Source organism: Megalobrama amblycephala, linkage group LG13 (genome assembly GCF_018812025.1).
Source record: "Megalobrama amblycephala isolate DHTTF-2021 linkage group LG13, ASM1881202v1, whole genome shotgun sequence".
NCBI classification, from domain to species: Eukaryota; Metazoa; Chordata; class Actinopteri; order Cypriniformes; family Xenocyprididae; genus Megalobrama; species Megalobrama amblycephala.
In genome coordinates this window covers 41,790,126-41,809,916 of record NC_063056.1, presented here as the reverse complement: position 1 = coordinate 41,809,916, position 19,791 = coordinate 41,790,126, and the positions used below count along the sequence as shown (strand labels likewise).

The 19,791-nt window shown below is 35.4% G+C and overlaps 2 protein-coding genes across 10 annotated transcripts in view; one reads left to right on the top strand and one right to left on the bottom strand.

Moving 5' to 3' along the window:
* The window catches only part of ube2e2 (ubiquitin-conjugating enzyme E2E 2), a 40,853-nt gene extending 24,897 nt beyond the window's left edge, over window positions 1-15,956 (bottom strand). The window contains exons 1-3 of the mRNA XM_048154144.1: window positions 15,773-15,956; window positions 11,445-11,627; window positions 4,454-4,504 (exon numbers count right to left, since the gene is read on the bottom strand). Coding sequence (XP_048010101.1) covers window positions 4,454-4,504; window positions 11,445-11,620 — 227 coding nt within the window. The 5' untranslated portion in view covers window positions 11,621-11,627; window positions 15,773-15,956. The remainder of the gene's footprint in view (window positions 1-4,453; window positions 4,505-11,444; window positions 11,628-15,772) is intronic.
* znf385d (zinc finger protein 385D) overlaps window positions 1-19,791 on the top strand; it is a 232,295-nt gene that overhangs the window by 51,750 nt on the left and 160,754 nt on the right. For 7 of the 9 annotated variants that reach the window (XM_048154134.1, XM_048154135.1, XM_048154132.1 and 4 more), the window contains one exon: window positions 16,868-16,925. The exons of 1 other annotated variant lie outside the window; for it this stretch is intronic. The gene's annotated coding sequence lies outside the window, so the exon portion shown is untranslated. Of the gene's footprint in view, window positions 1-14,944; window positions 15,587-16,867; window positions 16,926-19,791 lie in introns of those variants that run through there. One more of the 9 variants, XM_048154136.1, reaches the window with a different exon arrangement.

Here is a 19,791-nt window from a genome sequence, read left to right as displayed (position 1 = left end):
CTGCTGTGAGACACTGTTACACACTGCAGTAAGATAGATCGATTTTACAATATCATATTAAACGCTGGATGGCTTGTGTTGATAAATGGCATGCAATTAATTTTAAAACGTATTGTATGATGGAGAAAATGCTGTATTACTGTTACTAAAAATAAAGCTGCATCTGATTATGCTATGTTAGCTACTTCACAAAATAGTGTTTTTCTCTGAGGCATGGTAAAGCATGGTACTCGCAAAAAATCAAGAAAATTAGATTTAAACAATAAGACTAAACGTGCTGAGCTATATAACAATAATTCATTTTCTGTCTTTAAATATATCAGTTGTTCCCGTGTCTATTAAAACGTTTAATATTTGAAAGCATCTGTGGTGTTTCCATGGTTTCTACAAAATAAAACCGGAAACCGAGGGTAACGTGGGTATGACGCCATTGACAGGTGACTCCTCACACGTCCCGGAGCCTTGGTTAAAATTGCAATTTTCTCACGATTTACAAATAGTTGCAAACATTTGGGATATTGTAAGTACTCAAGTGAACAAAATATATAACACTGGCCTAGAGGTTTTTGGATATTTTACTACAAAATTCTTACATATTGCACCTTTAAATTAGAATGGATTCTGATTGGCTGTCAGTGTTTTATCGTTCTAAGAGTGATCACAATGATATGTCGTTATCATTATAGCTGTGGTGTGGACAGTGCTATTATTTTATGTTTATAACTATATCGTTATCGTTCTCGGTGTGAACGGGCCTTTAGGAGACAACTTTATATATTGTGTGCTTTGATCTTTGAAACATGACCTTTTACATTCACAAACATCTATATTACGCACTGCATGAATAATAGACATAAAAGAGGCACTTTATAAAAGTTCTTCTATTAAATGCATTTCTGATTTGTTGGTATATACTGCACCATTATAACGCCCAGCCCTAACAAGGTGTCTAACACTGAACAGTCTGTCACCATCACAGTTATGTCCTGCCGCCTGACCACAATTACATCACGCAGTCTGAATTTAGCCGTCCAGCGAGGCCTGCTGGTTCTCCAGACTGACGTCGTTATTCACTCCCTGTAAAACTGCAGCTGGTTCCACAACGGCGTACCACTCACAATATGCTGCCGGAAAAAAGTGTTACAGTATTTATTCCTAGACCTCAGCATCCAGCCTCAAACGCCGCCTGTTGTTCTCTTTGTTGACGAAATCCTATTACTGTCGGTTCAGCTCACAGGCACAAAAACCTGCACACAAATATCGAAAGAACACCTACAGCTTTCTTTTGCAGCCGGCATAAACTCAATATCAATTTGGAGACACTCTTATTGACACGGGAAGAGTTGAATAGAAAGCACTCTCACAAAAACAGCACTGCTCAATTCTCGCTCATATGTAGTGAATGGCTTGCAAAGTGAAAATGATTTATTATTACATTGGCATCAGGTATGAATGAAGTTACAGGATGAAAAAGAAACCACAATATAAGATATAATCCATAAAAACATCACTCAGTGTCATGATCATTCCTAAAAGTGAAGATTTCAGTGCTCCAAGATATGACAGTTTATCAGTGATCTCCAGTTACAGACATTGATTTATTCTGAAAGCACTGATAGTATCTTTATCCAACCATATCCATGTCTTAATCTAAATAGAAATGGGGCACTTTGGATTGAAACTCAGAACGTTTGTGCTCCACACATGAACAATATGCAGTTTTCTAGGTGGTCAGGATTTTCACTCAGCAGATGATAAAACTGGGAAAGAAACTGGGTCTACCGACAGCGGTCTACGGATAGTGTGCAATTTTTAGTAAATATTACAACAAGTCATTCAGACAAGATATGATAAAATATTTTACAAACATAACTGCCTGTGTATTTATAATGTCATATAATTGTACTTTGGAAAATCTTATTTTATTACATAAAATTGTATTATTTACATCTGATGTCATGATATGCTCTTTAGATACTAGCTATTAAAGGGAACATATCATGAAAATATTACTTTTTAAATGCTATAATCGGGTCCCCGGTGCATCTACCAACCCAGAAAGTGTGAAAAAGGACAATCCAGTAACTCTCTGCAATCATGTGAAAAAAACGAGCCGCTCAGATTTCGCTCCCCTTGTGATGTAGGAAGGGGATCTTATTATAATATTACCGCCTCTTAATCTGCACTTTTACACCCATGGCACCACCAAGCGAAAACGGTGTACCAATTCTAACACCATGGCAAAAGTTGGAGCAAAGCATGCTAACTGTTCACAGACGAGCACTGAACACTATTTAGAGTCTCGTTAGCTTGGATAACGTTGACTCTGGCAAGCTCGATTGCAAAAAAATGAGCGTTTCTGTCCGAGCGATATTTTGGAAACAATATTAGACCATTCACAGTATTTGATAGCAATCATAAACGTTAGCCTGGTGTGTATGGCTCTGTTTGGGAATCAGGTACGCTATGTATAATGGCCGTCCATACGGGTTTTGCACAAAAGATTAACATGACGGCACATGCTAGTGGATTTAATCATGCTAGAGTTGAATCATAGGGTCCTATAAAATCCGTTTTATTTTTTGCCAAATTACGTTTTTTCCGTTTTAATTTTTCTGGATTCCGTTTTTTTCCATTTTATTAATTTTTTTACTTTTATTTTAATGGTTAAATTCAATTTTAGTAATCAAAAAGCATGTCTAATTTATTGAAATAATGAATCTTGTCCAATTTACCAACAATTTAATAAAAGTTTAACAAAAAAAAAAAAAAAAAAAAAAAAAAACTTTTTTTTTTTTTTTTTTTTTTTTTTTAGGGCCCTACATTTTATTATTTCCCCTCAAATTTTATTTTTACCAAATTCAGTTTTCTGGATCCATTTTAATGGTTTAATTCCATTTTAATAATCAAAAAGCATGTCTAATTAATTGAATTCTTAAAAACAACAATATTTATTAATTAAAAAATATATTTTTATGATTTTTTTTCTTCAGAAGTTCTGTTGTGTATTTAAATTTTTCTGGCAATCAAATGAACGCATACCATTTAATTTATCTTTTAATCATGAAATTAAACTTTTTTTTGTCAAACAATGTGCTGCACAACAGAGCTTTACTGTTCAAATTAAAACATGGAAGAAACACTGAGATTATTGTTTAAGAATATATTTTAATAATTTATTGTTAAATTAATTTATCTAAATTACAGTAATATGTTTCTGTCAAGTTAAATCGAACTTTTATTTTGACGGTTTGCCTAGAGCTTTGAGTTTCTCTGTGTTTATGACGGTAGTTTTCTCAAACGAAGCGGTTAAATGCTGATGAAGGGACTTTCAGAGCAGCTCTGGAGATGAATTTGTGTGAGGTAAATGAAACTGCGCTCCCGCATCATTCATTTCAGAGTCACACAGGCATGCAGGATTCATGTTTAAATAGTCTTTTTGCGGTTTAATATTCAGTCACTAGTCTATATCGCGGTTTAATTTAAGTGTACTGACCTGCTTTTAATTCATTCATCAAAAATGTGACAAATTCCGTGACATTCCGGGTTATATAGTAAATTCCGTTTTTATGAATGGATTCCGAGATTCTTAGGGCCCTAGAATCAACTCCACAGCAACTACATAAATTTATCCACTAACCATTCAGAAACGTCTAAAAGTTGTAACTTCTTCCTGAGTCTCTCCATCAGTGTCGACTCCGGTTTGAACAATGTAAGGCTGAACACCGTTACTGGCTGCGTGAGATTCTCCAGCTTTGTTGCTGTTGAGCTGTTAAAGCTCCGCCCTCTTTTGGAAAGTGGAGCTCATTTGCATTTAAAGGGACACACACCCAAATAGGGGCAAATTTGACAAGCTATAATAAATGATCTGTGGGGTATTTTGAGCTGAAACTTCACAGACACATTCTGGGGACTTATATTACATCTTGTGAAAAGGGGCATTATATCTCCCCTTTAAAAAAAAAAAAAAAAAAAACATAACCACAACTAAAACCACTCAAAACACCTTAGGAACTGCATATCAATGCCCTGGAAGTCATCCAAAATGCCAGCGAGATCTTAATCTAAATAGATCCGGGCAATACAAAGGTATTATCCAGTCTCTCACGTGACGCTTTTCAGGATCGCTCTGAAATTTAGTCTCTGAATGCAAGGGCTAGTGGGTAATTATTCTCTTGATACAAACATGAGGGCAATCAATGCCAATGTCAGTTCCAGTTATGTGCTTTATTACGGTGTGGCTTTTCCTCCGCGGCCCCCAGGGAGCCCCAGTCACTCATCCCCGCGACGGCACATGTGGCGGCTCTCTTCTCACTCGCGCGCCTGACAGCCTCATCAACACACAATAACCATTATCCTCTCTCGGCCATTATCTCCTCCCCCACTTCTCTCTCTCTCTCTCCAGCGGAGGCCAGCACAAAGAGCAGCCCGTTTAGAAACACCACATGCTTACCTGCAGTTCGGTGGAGGGTCAAGTGTGATTTCTGCAAGCTCCTTCTGAATCCTGCAACACAAGAAAGCATTCATTTATTCAGCGGTGATCAGAAGGCCATGTGCACAAGGTTGTCAATCCTCTTTTCTGACTGTACACAGTCAGTTTATTTACGAGAGCGACAACCACATTTTGCAACTCGCGAAATTCAGATAGTGACAGCCGCATTTACATAAAATCATCATAATGCGTGTGAACTGAACTCCTACATTACTTGTCTTGTCAAGAATGCCTAACACCAGGTTAAACCGGAATTTCAATTCCCTGTATAGCGTATTAAAATGCATTTAAAAGCAATTTTTTCTGCAAGCAGCTGGCCTAATAGATTTCACAATTTTCAAAATGCACTTCAAGTCTGAATGTCCCTGGCATTTTCTGCGAACGATACCTGTTGTTATCTCTGAGGTCAAAAAGAGCAAAGATGTGTGAAATCAAGCGGTTTTTCATTTCCAGAAAAAGTGACTCACACACACAGAGTGACTGCGACGATGCCAGTTACTTAAACACACGTTTCCTTCGACAGGAAACCATACATCATCAAAATATCAACCATGAGTAGTGGGTTGCTGTTTGTGGGTGTTTAAGCCGCACTATATCATTAAAAAGCAGCAATAAGAGTAAGTTGTTCAGACGTTAAACTGATTTGCGACACCAGACAAAAAGTAACTGCTGTGCATGAATAAATGTCAGTATATACAGTAACTGTAATACACCTACTGTTTAAAACTAGGCTCGGGAATTAAGATAAGATTTTTATATATAGTGCTTAAATTTATTAGACCAGCACCCAATGTAAGGTTTATGCCACAGCTGCCCTAAACTAGAATCATTTATGTTTCTGTAATGGTTAATCCACAGCAGTATGTGTAAGCTCTTTAGTCACAGTAGTGTTTCTAATACGAAAATATAATTATTGTTGGGATTTAATGGATTCAAAGATAGACTGCACAAAAGTTTCATTAAAAGCAAGTCTTTTGAAACAACTAGAAATTATTTGGAAGCCAATATAACAACAGAGACTGTGGAAAAGTACATAAAAACAATGCCAGAACTGTTATCGGGTCAATGGTCATTTTTATGTCCAAAGGCCTTAATAATAATAAAAAAACAAATCCAAAGTATGTAAGATAGTACAACTAGATCTCTTTTATTGAATCCAAAAGGTTTTAATTATATTTTGCTACATATAAAGGTATTTTAAAGATTTTGAAGTGTCAAAAGGTCATTCGGTTTAACCGTCCAAAGGCCAATACAGCCATTTCATTTGTGATTAAAATATATTAAAATGTAATAAATGTATATATTTTTTATTCTGGCATGATTTTATAACATCATATATCAAGATAGTGCAAAATTATGTGTAGAAGTTGTTGCTTTGTCGTTCCGGAAAAATTAATTTCATTGATGTCATTTGGAGTAACCAATATAAAGGGATCATTTTGGATCAAGTCATGTGGTCAATATCATGTGACATCATTCAAACACCTGCAAAGGACCACATGGTCATGGTCTCTCTCTTAACTATTTGATAAATTCATGTTTTCACTTTCGCTCATACGCATGTCCCGAAACATCAGGTCATTCGGTGCAACCGCTATAAAACATGGAAAATGTTGTAATATTTTAAAAACTTGTACTAAATATAAAATGTTTGCTAGTTAGCTAGCTAGATATCAGCCTGTTAGCATTGTTTGAAAATATCGTCATTCGGTAAAACCAAAATTTTGGTTAAACAATGACTTTTTTGGGACAAATTTTGTCCATCTTGGAAAAAAAAAAGACAAAAGCAGTGATAATTGTTTATAAAAACCATAATCTCATTGTTAACATTTAATAAAACTTCAAAATTAATCATAATCGCCATTATGTTGTTTTTTTTTTACACTTTTAAAAACCTTATTCGTCAAAGGTTAACGTCTTAGAGTCTATCAAGGCTAAAAATAAAAATAAAATATATACATTTTTTGGTTATTATGTGTGAATAGAGTATTTAGTCGTTTCAGTTTGTTATTTGCTTAATAAATAACAATAAAATGTTTAGTTTTAAACAAGTTTTTGACAGATTCCTTAAGTATATGTGTGGTCTAATGAATTTGTTAAGCACTAGGCCTAAATATATATATATATATATATATATATATATATATATATATATATATATATATATATATATATATATATATATATATATATATATATATATATATATATATTATATATATATATATTGTTTTCTTTTCTTTTCATATCGTAATTGCATACAATTTATTTGTGTTTCATAGTTCTGGATGAAATATCAATTTATTGCATAATTTGAATGCAATATAAAAAAAATTGCCCATTCTTTTTTTCCTCAGAAGTAACAATAGTTTGCATCTATAATTGCATAAACACTTAAAAAAATAAAATATAGCATCATACAGCTTTGGAACGACAGGAGGTTGAATAATTCTCATTTTTGGGTGAACTGTTGCTTTAACAAACCACAGTCGTTCGGTGGAGTCTGAGTCGATTCTCATCTCAACACAAGCTAATTGTTTTAATTCTTAGGCCCAAAACATCAACACTGCTTTCATGAACAAACACCTTTGATGTTGACGTCTGAACCCTGAGGCTTCTTGTGTAACATCAAGCTCAAACAAAATCCATCCGCAGTCCAAATGGGAATGTTTGGATCTTGATATGCACTCAGAAGCAGACGGAACAGGATGCTGCAGTCACTGTTATAAAAAGCACCGTGTCCCAGCAAAGCTTTGCTCAACTGATTGCATAATGCCATCGTACTGCAGTCGGGCCTTCAGAGAATCTACAGCCTTGCCAGCAAGGCCCGTTCACAGAATGAATGTGGAAATGAGTGTAGAGAACAATAGAAGTGCATTGAAGTGCGCTAGTCACCTGCTCCAATCTTCTGCAAAAATACATAACATTCTTACGCAGAGATCCCTCTGGTGTAAAAGCATCAAAACATGTTATTTTGTCTGCAACATGAAAGCTTTGACATTGAAAGGTTTTGCATGTCTGCAAAAGAGAATTTTCTTACAAGACAGACCAATGCATCTCAACTGGTGGGTCTTTTATATCAATGAAAACTAACCATATAATCATGCATAGTTATTGGTTAGTGAAATAAATAAGCTTATCAACTTTTAAAAAGGAGAAAGCACTTCCAATCTTTTGTTAATGACAAACAAAAGCCACGTATCTAATCAAATCCACAGGTTTTCTGGCACACTTGAGCCAAACTAGAGCAATGCCAAGATGGACGGGTTGTGTGACATGACATCATCCTCAAAAACCATTAACAAAACAAGACTACATTAAATACAGGTTCATGTTAATAACATTAGATGTTGTTGGACCTTCAATGTTTCATTTCAGTTGCTTAAGAAACAATTATGGTGCTGTTGGGTCACTACTTAGTTTTTTTTACAATTGCTAGGACCAATTTCTCAATATGTAGGTCACTTTTTAGATAGTGAGCACAACAGAAGTCTAAGTGGGCTAAACTGTGGATCGTTTATCGTTGCTTTGGCACAAAATTCATTCAATGAAGACGTTTTTCAAATGCCATTAATTTTTTTTCTCTTTTAAAAACTGTTAACGTTAAAACTCTAACATAATTAAAAAAAAAACTATTTGCATACATTTCTACAGTAATACCATATTGAAATATATTCCAAATCTAAAAAAATGAGATTTATTTAGAAAATTATGAGATGTAGCTGAACACTTACTCAAGCGTTAAGGCTTGTTACTATAAGGATAACGATAAAGATATAGTTCTAAAAATCGTTTTAAATATAAAATAATAGCACTGTCCACACCATAGCTATAACCATAATGATATAGAGAAATTATATCATTGGGATTACTTTCGGAATTATTTTTTTCCAGCTGTTGAACGATAAAACACTGACAGCCAATCAGAATCCATTCTAATTTAAGGACTCGCACATTGAAAATGGCGGACGACATTGTGGAGAATTTAATCGCTGAGGTCCATCACTGCTTGACAAGTCAAACCCCCTTTTCAAGGATACTTTAAAGAAAATGGATATATGGAAAACAATCAGTCATACACTCGGAATAAATAAAGTATTAACGATGAGATCATTATGCTAGGCTAGCAAACAGCGTAACATAAAATGACCTCCGATATCCAGCGCTAGTTTCTACAACATTGTCTTGCTTCCTTTGAAGTTGCAGTGAAAAAGACTAGGCGTTGTTTTTATTCCACTTCATCGGTTAAATTAATTCTTAGATTAGATCGATTACACTAGCTATTCACTCCAAACAGCATGCTGAGGACATCTGCTGGTTAAAGATGTGTAAATGCAACAAGAACAGCAAAAACATGTTGTACACACTTTGAAACGTGAGCTTAGAACAAACAGACCGTTATCATTCCTGTGGATGCAAATATAGTTATCGTTATAGTTAATCGATAGAATGATTACCAGGGCTTTTTCCAATTTTTTTAGATTCATTCGAATTTAATGTTTTGCCTCGAATTTATTATTTTCTAAATCAAGAAATCGCGATTTTGGATAAAAATGTTAGCAAGCATTACAATTAGACATGTTAACAATACAGCAATAACCTCACGTCCGACTTGACGGCGCCGGCGCGCCTGATTAACCGCTCTCATGTGACGCTCTATGAACGTAGAACACATATTTTATAATGTTATTGCGTTATAAAAATGAGACGCAGGCAGTAGAATGAGAAAAAAAAAAAAAAAAGCAAAATTATTAAACATGAGGCCATCCTTAAAAATATTCTTGTTTGCCGTAACCCGACCGACCCTGTCAATTTAGGACCGACTCAAATTTATTTATTTTTTTGCTTTAAGTCCGACCGACTTGCCGGTTGTAAATTTGCGTTAAGACCGACCAATTTGTTTTTTTTACTCTTCAAACAACTAATACAAAAGCAATAAAATAATATTAATTATATTTAAGTAAGTATTGTAAATATATAAATAGCCTAGGCCTACATACAAACGAAGGCTACTTTCTTTCTTTTAAATAAAAACCGTAATCTATGTTTACAATATTGGTTAACGGATGTCACACTATGGCCGGTGCGTTCGCTTCGTCTCAACCCGTTGAGAGACGAGACGTGCTGACAGATAAAATAATTACATGATTGTGATAGCCTACGTATATTTCTCTGATTTCTTCAAGCCGTCGTATTTACCATGTTTACTATGGTAATAGCGCGCATAGTCTTGGTGATCAGAATCCACATCGGATCACAAACATAAGTTATTTAAAACACTTGCTGCTGTCTGAAAGTGAGTTGAGCTAAAATGATTTTAAAAGTCTTTAATGCTGGTGTTAGCTGGTAACCTACATGTAATCATCGCCGCCTCCGTCTCCACGCACAGATAAACTCCGCCTTTGCTCGTAACCACTCCCTCCTCAAGCCCGAGCTGGCCCGCTTTGGACCAAGTTATTCGGCGGGCCGAAAAACCCGGGCCGTTGGCCCCGAGGAAGCCCCGATGAGGCACGATCAAGCCCCGGAAGTGACAGTGGAAACGCGACTGGCCCTGGCACGCACTAGCACGCCCGCTTTAGGCCCGACAGTGGAAACACGGCTGCGCCCGAAGGCACGGGTTGAAAGACCCAGTCAGTGACGTCACGATATGCTAATTTGTTTAAATTCATACCTACGTAATCACCATCACCAAAATTGTACTTTTTTTTTTTTTACATTGAAACTTGAAAAAAAAAATATATATATATAGACCGACCTACCGACCCTTTTTTTTTTTTTTTCTTTTACTGTTACTGCAAACCAAAATATTTTTAAGGATGGCCTGAGTTGAGCTTCTTTTTTTTTTTAACTCGATCGCCGTTTTTTTTAGAATGCAAAAGATGCGAGACACAAGTGCAACACCCAAACATGTCCGCTAAACATAAAAACAATAGGACAAATAGTGCAATGGAATGCAAAAACCTGTAAACCCGTTTTAATATTTCATGTTTGCATGATGGTGACAGGCTGAAAGCTGCTGCTGCTTTCTGTTTTTACAAAGCATTTTCTGTTAATAATAGCCTATTACTGGTGTTATTTATTGATATTACTTTTTGGCTAAGAAATATTTAGCATTTTCTTATTTTATATTATTTTTCTGAGTATATAGGATGTGTTTAAGATGATATTTCAGGCATATTTCTCCAAAGATATTTAACAAATTGTTTTACATTTACACCATGTTGATCAGTTTATGTGTGGTGCACTGGGAATTCAACTTTTTTAAACCATACTGTTAATAAAGAGAATGTTACTTAAATCATATTGTAGTTAAGATTTTAAGTTGACTAGTCACTTTAAATGCTCAAGCTCTTCAAAATAGGATGCATTCTGATTGGCTGTCAATGTGTTTATCATTCATCCACTGGAAAAATTGTTCTGAAAGTGATTCCAATGATATTGTTTCTCTGGGCCGTTATCGTTATAGCTGTGGTGTGGACTCTGCTCATCTTTTATACAATTTTTATAACTAAATCTTTATTGTTTATAGTTATCGTCCTTGGTGTGAATGGGCTTGCAATTTTGTTATAAATAATTATATATTTTGTTAGAGATAATTTTGTACTAAAATGCAAAGCATGTACCATGTGTCATATAATACAGTGAATTCTGAACAGAGCTGTAAATCTTGTTTACAAACGAAAACATTGTGTAATACGACCTGTTGTTCGTGTTTTTTAGGACATTGCTTTATGAGTGACAAGTTTCCTCTGAAAAATGACTTGATATGATTTGTGTTGGTGCATTTTGAATGTGAAATTAACGACCAAGCTGAATGTTGGTTTGGAGAACTGTGTGAAGGGTTTTGAAAAAGTGACTCAAGTATCGAGAAATGTGTTCTGACTAATAAAATCCGTGTCTTGAAGCAAAACACTAATTCTTGAACCACTCAAACAAAGAGACAGAGCGTTACCTCTTGGCACTGGTGGAGAGTTTGGCTGCCGTTTTACTGGAGATCTTGGTCTCCTTCTTCTTGGGCGCAACCAGATCGCGCTCCTGCTGAGGAGGTGCCGTCTCCCGCTGCTCGATATCTGAACTCCCTCCGCTGGTGCTGGGGCTATCATCTGGTCTCTGCACCTCACTAGACATCTTGGCCCTGTGCAAACAGGATTCATACACGATTACATTAGCAGACTGCCGGGTGAAGTCACTGGGGTATGAAGTCAATAGTTGTCTTAATTCCAGCTGCGCCGCTGAACAATAAAACAGTGATCTTAAACTGGAATAGAGGCAGGGGAATCGGATTAACTCTTAATCAGAGGTCTGTTACTCTATAATACTAATTTTAGAAGTCTGAGCTGTAATTAATGAACTACATAAAACAGCACATCTCAAAATTAGGGATGCACGATATATCAGTCACCATATTGGTATCGGCCGATATATATTCTTATCGTTATCGGCCTGATAAGAAAATTTGGCCGATATAGCAAAGCCAATAAATAATGGATTATTTCCTTCAGCTGAGGCACTTCAGATGTCCGCATTTGGTTTTGAATGGCTTGAAATAGGATTGAAATCACTTCAAAAAATTAAAATACAGTTAAGTGCAACATGTGCAGTGCAAATCTGTCATATAGGCTACATAAAATTATAATGAGAACATTATAATTGTGTGCATGGGACATGGGTTTTAATGCTGAGACTTTTGTTTTTGTAATTAGCCTCTCAAAAATTATATAAACATTTTGATTTCCATTTATCGGCCAATATATCGGTTATCGGCTTTTAAATATAAAAGAATTATCGGTTATTGGTATCAGCCAAAATTTTTATATCAATGCATCCCTACTCAAAAGAATCCCACAAAACAACAAAAACAATGAATTTCTGTGTCAATCATTCATAAAAACATATCACATTCAATTAAATGCAACAATGGTTTTGCAAACTATTTTTGTTTTTCTCAAAGTGAAGTCAATTCACTTTGAAAAAAGGTAATTGCAACTTTTTATCTCACAATTATGAACTTTTTTTCAAAATTGTGTGATATAATCTTGCAATTGCAAATTATAAAGTCAGAATTGTGAGAAAAAAGGTAGAATTGCAAGATGTAAACCGCAATTGTAAGAAAAAAAGTTGCACTTTCTTATTGCACGTTTCTGGGGCTTCATGATTAAAATAGTGTAGATTTCAAACTAAAAGTGAAAAAGGCCGATTTAAGTTTTCAGATTTATAAAAAACAGTCTGTGGAAGATGAAAATGAATTGTGCATAAATCCCACAAAACAGAATTGCTAAAAGAATAAAATCAATCATTCATGTGAAAATCATTCATAAAGTATTGTGATGTTGTCATTGCAACAATTTACACAAGACAAATGATTTTCATTTTGCTCATTTCATGAATCAGGCCTTCTTTCATTTTAAAAACTGCAGAAACAATGCATGTTTGTGGTCTTATTGTGCACAAATGTTAAGTATTTCATGCAAATATTGAAATGCATCACCCACTTTTCACAATACAGTCGATTCACAGCAAATAAAACCATCATTGAATTTCCTGTTTCACTCAGAAATACATCCAATTACAAAGTTAAAGCAGTTGCAAACAGCATTATACATAGACATCCTTGTAGTTGGATTAAGACGGTCACCATAACGTGGCCCCACTTTTCATTCAGGAGGAATTTAAAGCAGGCATTTCCTGTACAGTCACAGGAAGAGCACCGAAATGAAATAATACTCTAGTATTTTCTCCCAGACATTTGATCACAGTCAAATCATGATTTAGATGTTTATCTGATCTGTGAGGGCGATGCGGCTCTTTTCTAACGATGAGGAGAAATTCTTTCTGATGTTATCAGGAGATGCGGCAGCAAGGAAAACCCTCTGATCACAGGCTTTAAAAGCCACATGAGTCCAGCTAATAAATACCTATGGAACCTGCGCTCTCAGCTCAGCATTTAAACGAACATAAAAGATGCATGGTGTGGAGAATAGAGAGACCTCGCTTCAAAGATGCCCAAGTTGCCAGGCCGGGTGTTCATGGGATAAGAGTTAGGTCACCTCTTTTTAGATCCAAGTCGTAAATGATCACAGATACACCAACAGGAAGGTATTAACACTTCTGAGAGTGGATTTTACGGGTCAACTCGTTTTGTGATAATGTGGGAAATGAGTCATAAAACATTTAAATTGCAGCGCACACGCAGTCATGCCAGAGAGTTAATAGCTCCGAGTCCAAATACAGTCTTTTAGCCACAATACTCTCCGTTTACAGTCCTGCTTGAGTTATTTCACTTCAAACAGAGCGTGTTTCATTACAGTCACTGATAAATCACATCAATGTGTGAGTCTCAGATTCTGTTTAGCGACCTTTAGTCCCTGGTTCACTCATTCAGGGGTAATGTATCTTAATGCTTAAGATCTGGACTGAAATTAAAAGGCTAAACCTCACAAGACCCACACAAACGTTCACAATGCTGCAAGAAACGCAACTCAGTGCTTTAGTATACACACTGTAAAGTAGCATTGGGCCCAAATTTATTATGTATTCAACATTTTAAGTATGCAGAAATGAAACAAGAAATGAAAATTGACCCCATTTACTTTAATGCACGTTTATGGTGTTACTGTGCACAAATAACTATTCCAAATAAGTATTTTTAGGTGTTTATTTTTGGAATCTCAAAGTATACATTTGCTGTAAATTATGGAAGCTTGTTTACGCCACTGGATAAAAAGTTAAAAAGGTAATCGCAACTTTTTATCTCACAATTCTGATTTTTTTATTTTTATTTTTTCAGAACTCGCAATGGCGAGTTATAAAGTTAGAATTGTAAGAAAAAGGCAAAATTGCAAGATATAAACTGTGCAATTGTAAGAAAGTCAGAATTGTGAGAAAAAGACAGAAATGTGAGATAAAAAGGCAAAATTGCAAGATGTAAACTGTGCAATTGTAAGAAAAGTCAGAATCCTGAGATAAAATGTAAGAATCGTGAGATTAAAAGGCAAAATTGCAAGATGTAAACTGTGCAATTGTAAGAAAAGTCAGAATCCTGAGATAAAATGTAAGAATCGTGAGATTAAAAGGCAAAATTGCAAGATGTAAACTGTCCAATTTTAAGAAAAAAGTCAGAATTGTGAGATAAAAAGGCAAAATTGCAAGATGTAAACTGTGCAATTGTAAGAAAAGTCAGAATCCTGAGATAAAATGTAAGAATCGTGAGATTAAAAGGCAAAATTGCAAGATGTAAACTGTGCAATTGTAAGAAAAAAGACAGAACTGTAAGAAAAAAGTCAGAATCCTGAGATAAAATGGCAAAATTGCAAGATGTAAACTCTGCAATTGTAAGAAAAAAGTCAGTATCCTGAGATAAAAATGTAAGAATCATGAGATAAAAAGGCAAAATTGCTAGATGTAAACTGTGCAATTGTAAGAAAAAAGTCAGAATCCTGAGATAAAAAGGCAAAATTGCAAGATGTAAACTGTGCAATTGTAAGAAAAAAGTCAGAATAGAGAGATAACATTGCTATTATCTTTTACATTTTTTATTCCATAGCAGAAACAAGCACCAATGTAGCGTAATGTGGATTTGTATGTTTTGTGCTGTGCATATACATAAAAACATTTAGCAATATTTACATAAGGCACCACCAAAGTGCAATATAAGGATAACATTTTAGGTCCACAAACATTTAGGGGTGTATATTTTACTGAAAAATACAAAAATATACATAAATAATATGCACTTAATATATATAAGTCACGCACACACACTTTTTCCATCTAACAGAACACCCCAAAAAGGCTGGCACCACAATATCAAGGGCTTTCTCCATTTTAAGTGCACATAGGTGCCTCACTGACAGTATATACCACAATGTGAAGGGCATTAAAGGAATCATTGAGCACCTGGCTGTCAGACTGCGCTGCAAACGCAGAAACCCTGCGGCTGCCGCAGCTGCACGCGCGATGCGCGTTATGTAGGAGCGTCTATTTATGCGGGAGGCCGCGAGCGCTTCGCGACCCCGCACAAAATATGCCGATCAAACGCACCCGTCGAGCCCCGTCGAGCTTCCGCGGAGATATTTTCCAAAGCCTGGGAAAAACGTGAGGGAAAAAACATGCAACGATTCACCCGTGATGACCACGATGAGCAACTGCTCGGCACAAAGGAGAAGGCTCGTCCCGCACATCCCCGCACACTCAGGGGCAAAAAACAACCACTTTCGCGGGACATTTAGCGACTTTTCACGCACGGTCGAAGGGCTCTGACGGACATGCGACGATATTTACCTGCCGAGCGGCCGTCGATGTGGCGTCCCGATTCGCTTTTCCTGGATGATACCGTGTAGTCAGAGTCGGGCCGTCCGCTCGTTCTCGTCTCGTCGCTATTTAACTGAAGGTAGCAGAAAAAAAGCGATTACAGAAACTGAAGCAGCCGGACCGCCTCTACGCGCGCTCTCGTCTCGGTTGTGCACGCGCAGCGCGTTCGCTTTCGCGCCCGTGTGTGAGTGTGAAATTGTTGTTTCCTCACAAATGTAGATAACACTCTAATAAAGAGGCAACAATTAATTAATTTATTAGTAAATAGGCCTAATATTAATGTTACTAATAGTATTGGAAACAATATTACACTTTTTGGCATTTTTATATTTTAATTAATTCTTTTGTCACATTTAATTGTGATTTTACTATATCACTAACATAAATTTACCATGGTCAATTCGGTTAGAATACCATGGTTATGATAAATGCTGTTATAGCCTATATTTTTGTAATGGATTTATCAATTAATGGACCATATGCACTATTCAAAAATAAAGATTGTTTATTGGCATTGAATCCATAGGGTGTAATTTCCACCTAAATAACATGGTTATTGTTGTAAAAATGAGGTAACTTCACATTAATCACAGACTGTATTATTGCATATTACTTTACTCTGATTTTTACCAACAATTAATAGCATATTGGTAAATAATATTAATGTTACTAATAGTATTGGAAACAATATTGCACTTTTTGGCATTTATATATGTTAATTAATTCTTTTGTCACATTTAATTGTGAGTTCTCATGCTGGTTGAAAAGAGATTTTACTTTATCACTAACACAAATTTACCATGGTCGATACATGGTTACTTTATATGATAAATTCTGCGATATATTTGTAATGGAATTATCAATTAATGGACCATATGCACTATTAAAAAATAAAGATTGTTTATTGGCATTGAACCCATAGGGTGTAATTTTACTAATGATAAGGATTTAGTATGAAAAGACGATGATGATCACAAACACATTTTCATTCCTGTCCATCATTTCATGTCACTTATGTCCATTTCATTTCACTGGTGGGGTTTTGGCTCTTCTTTGTCTTTGCAGGGATTTACAAGCTGAAAAAGAGCAACTTGAGAGGAAAACCAACAAGATGGTCTGAACGGTACGGACATTTCACTTTAATGACAGCACCATTACACTAAACATGATGATCATGTTCTCCAGCATGATTTGAGATGAGCATCTTGAGCTTCAATGGAAGCAAGACTTTCTGAACAAATAATAATAATAATGATGTATTTTATTTAGAGGCACCTCAAATCCAATTAAGCCAATTAATTTTTTTTTAGTGGAAATATGTGGACCGAGTGACATTATTAATGTGTTTCAAAAGACAAGCTATCAAGGATGACACCCAAACTCTTAACCTGAGAAGATGGGGAAATGATGGAATTATTAATAGTAAGTGAAAAGCTGTCACAATTTTCCTAATTGGATTTAGTGTCAACAAGAAGAATCTCAGTTTTATCGATATTTAGCTTGAGAAAACTGCACGGAAACCAGGATTTGATCTATATATACAGTCCAAGAGGGAAGAAGAAAGAAGAGTTTGGCTTGAAGGACAAATAGAGCTGATTGTCATCTGAATAGCAGTGAAAATTAATGCCAAATTTCCTAAAAATTTGACCAAGATGTAAATAAAAGTGGGCCTAAGACAGAGCCTTGAGGAACACCAGTGGTAACAGATGAGGAAAATGATGTTTCTCATTTGCTTATTTGACTATTTTAGGGTTAAATTGTTCAATTAGATAAAGAAACAAAACATCAGTGCATTTGTTTACATATCATACTCTTAGTTTTACATATCATTCTGTGTTTTATTTTTTTCACATATAGTTTAAAATGTTCTGTTTTAAATGTATACAAATAGCCACCCATTCACCCTTCAAAAGACAAGCTATCAAGGTTGACACCCAAACTCTTAACCTGAGAAGATGGGGAAATGATGGAATTATCAATAGTAAGTGAAAAGCTGTTAATTTTGCCAAATTGGATTTAGTGCCAATTTGAAGAACCTCAGTTTTATCGGTATTTACTCTTTTTTCTTCTTCTCTCTTGCACTGTTTAGATGAGATCAAATCCCAGTTTGCTTGAAATTTTCTCAAGCAGTAGAGTGTGGCTTGAAGGACAAATAGAGCTGAGTGTCATCTGCATAGCAGTGGAAATTAATACCAAATTTCCTAAAAATTTGACCAAAAGGTAAATAAAGAGGGCCTAAGACAGAGCCTTGAGGAACACCAGTGGTAACAGATGAGGAATATGATGTTGGTCGTTTGCTCATTTGATTATTTTAGAGACTGTCCTCCAAAAAAAAAAAAAAAAACGACCCTATAGGTAGTTTTTCAACCAACTTATTACGACCTATATTTACATTTTAAAGTCATGCGCCCTCTAGCTGCCATAAAAATAATGAACGTGTCGTGTTGCGTCTGTCGTCATGAAATGACGTATGACCGTCGTGACCAATCAAAATGCGTGTTCATTTAAATGCAATATGTGGACTTTTTACACCATTTCCATTTAGCAAAAATCATTTTTTTATTAACGACTATATCCACCCCACCCCTAAACCTACCCTTAGTGATTTATAGTGCACATACGCTTTATGATCACATGCGTTATCTGGGATCGAACCCATGATTGCATGATTACATGATTGCATATTGTTATATTTTGTAATGCTCTGCCAATTGAGCTACACGAAACCCAAAATATGACGCAGAGAAAAGGGAACAATGCATTAAAATGAAAATGTCCTGTTGTTGATAGGGGCGCAACTTTAGCAAACACTCCTATGGGTCTTATTTCAGGAAAGTGACAAACGACCTATATGGGTGTATTGGTTGGAGAACATGTTGCTATTTTAGGCGTTCATTGTTCAATTAGATAAATAAAACAGAAACAAAACATCAGTGCATTTGTTTATACATTATACTCTTAGTTTTACATATCATTCTGTATTTTATTTATTTTTTTTTTCACATATAGTTTAAAATTTTCTATTTTAAATGTATCCAAGTAGCCGCCCGGAAGAACTTCAGTTTTATCGGTATTTAGCTTGAGAAAATTGCACAAGAACTAGGATTTGATCTAATCTAAACAGTCCAAGAGAGAAGAAGAAGAAAGAATAGAGTTAGCCTTGAAGGACAAATAGAGCTGAGTGTCATCCGCAGTGGAAATGAATACCAAATTTCCTAAAAATTTGACCAAAAGGTAAATAAAGAGGGCCTAAGACAGAGCCTTGAGGAACACCAGTGGTAACAGATGAGGAATATGATGTTGCTCATTTGCTTATTTGACTATTTTAGGCTTAAATTGTTCAATTAGATAAATAAAACATCAGTGCATTTGTTTATACATTATACTCTTAGTTTTTCATATCATTCTGTATTTTATTTTATTATTTTTTTCACATATAGTTTAAAATTTTCTATTTTAAATGTATCCAAGTAGCCGCCCGGAAGAACTTCAGTTTTATCGGTATTTAGCTTGAGAAAATTGCACAAGAACTAGGATTTGATCTAATCTAAACAGTCCAAGAGAGAAGAAGAAAAAGAGTAGAGTTAGGCTTAAAGGACAAATAGAGCTGAGTGTCATCTGCAGTGGAAATGAATACCAAATTTCCTAAAAATTTGACCAAGAGGTAAATAAAAGAGGGCCTAAGACAGAGCCTTGAGGAACACCAGTGGTAACAGATGAGGAAATTTGACTATTTTATGTTTTAATAAGAATGAAAAAAAGGATCTCAGGCATTTGGTCTCCACTGTATATTATCAGACATCTCTAAAAAATCTTCATCTGATAGCCTGTGACTATTAAAGCAGACTTAAATTCAGCAAAAATCTGTCATTTTCTGTTAGTAAGCTAGCTAGGATTTAATTTTGCTATATTGTGACTAAATCAATTTAAAACGCCTGGATTTCCAGACGATTGCATAATAATGACCTGCAGCATGTGAAATGACTGTA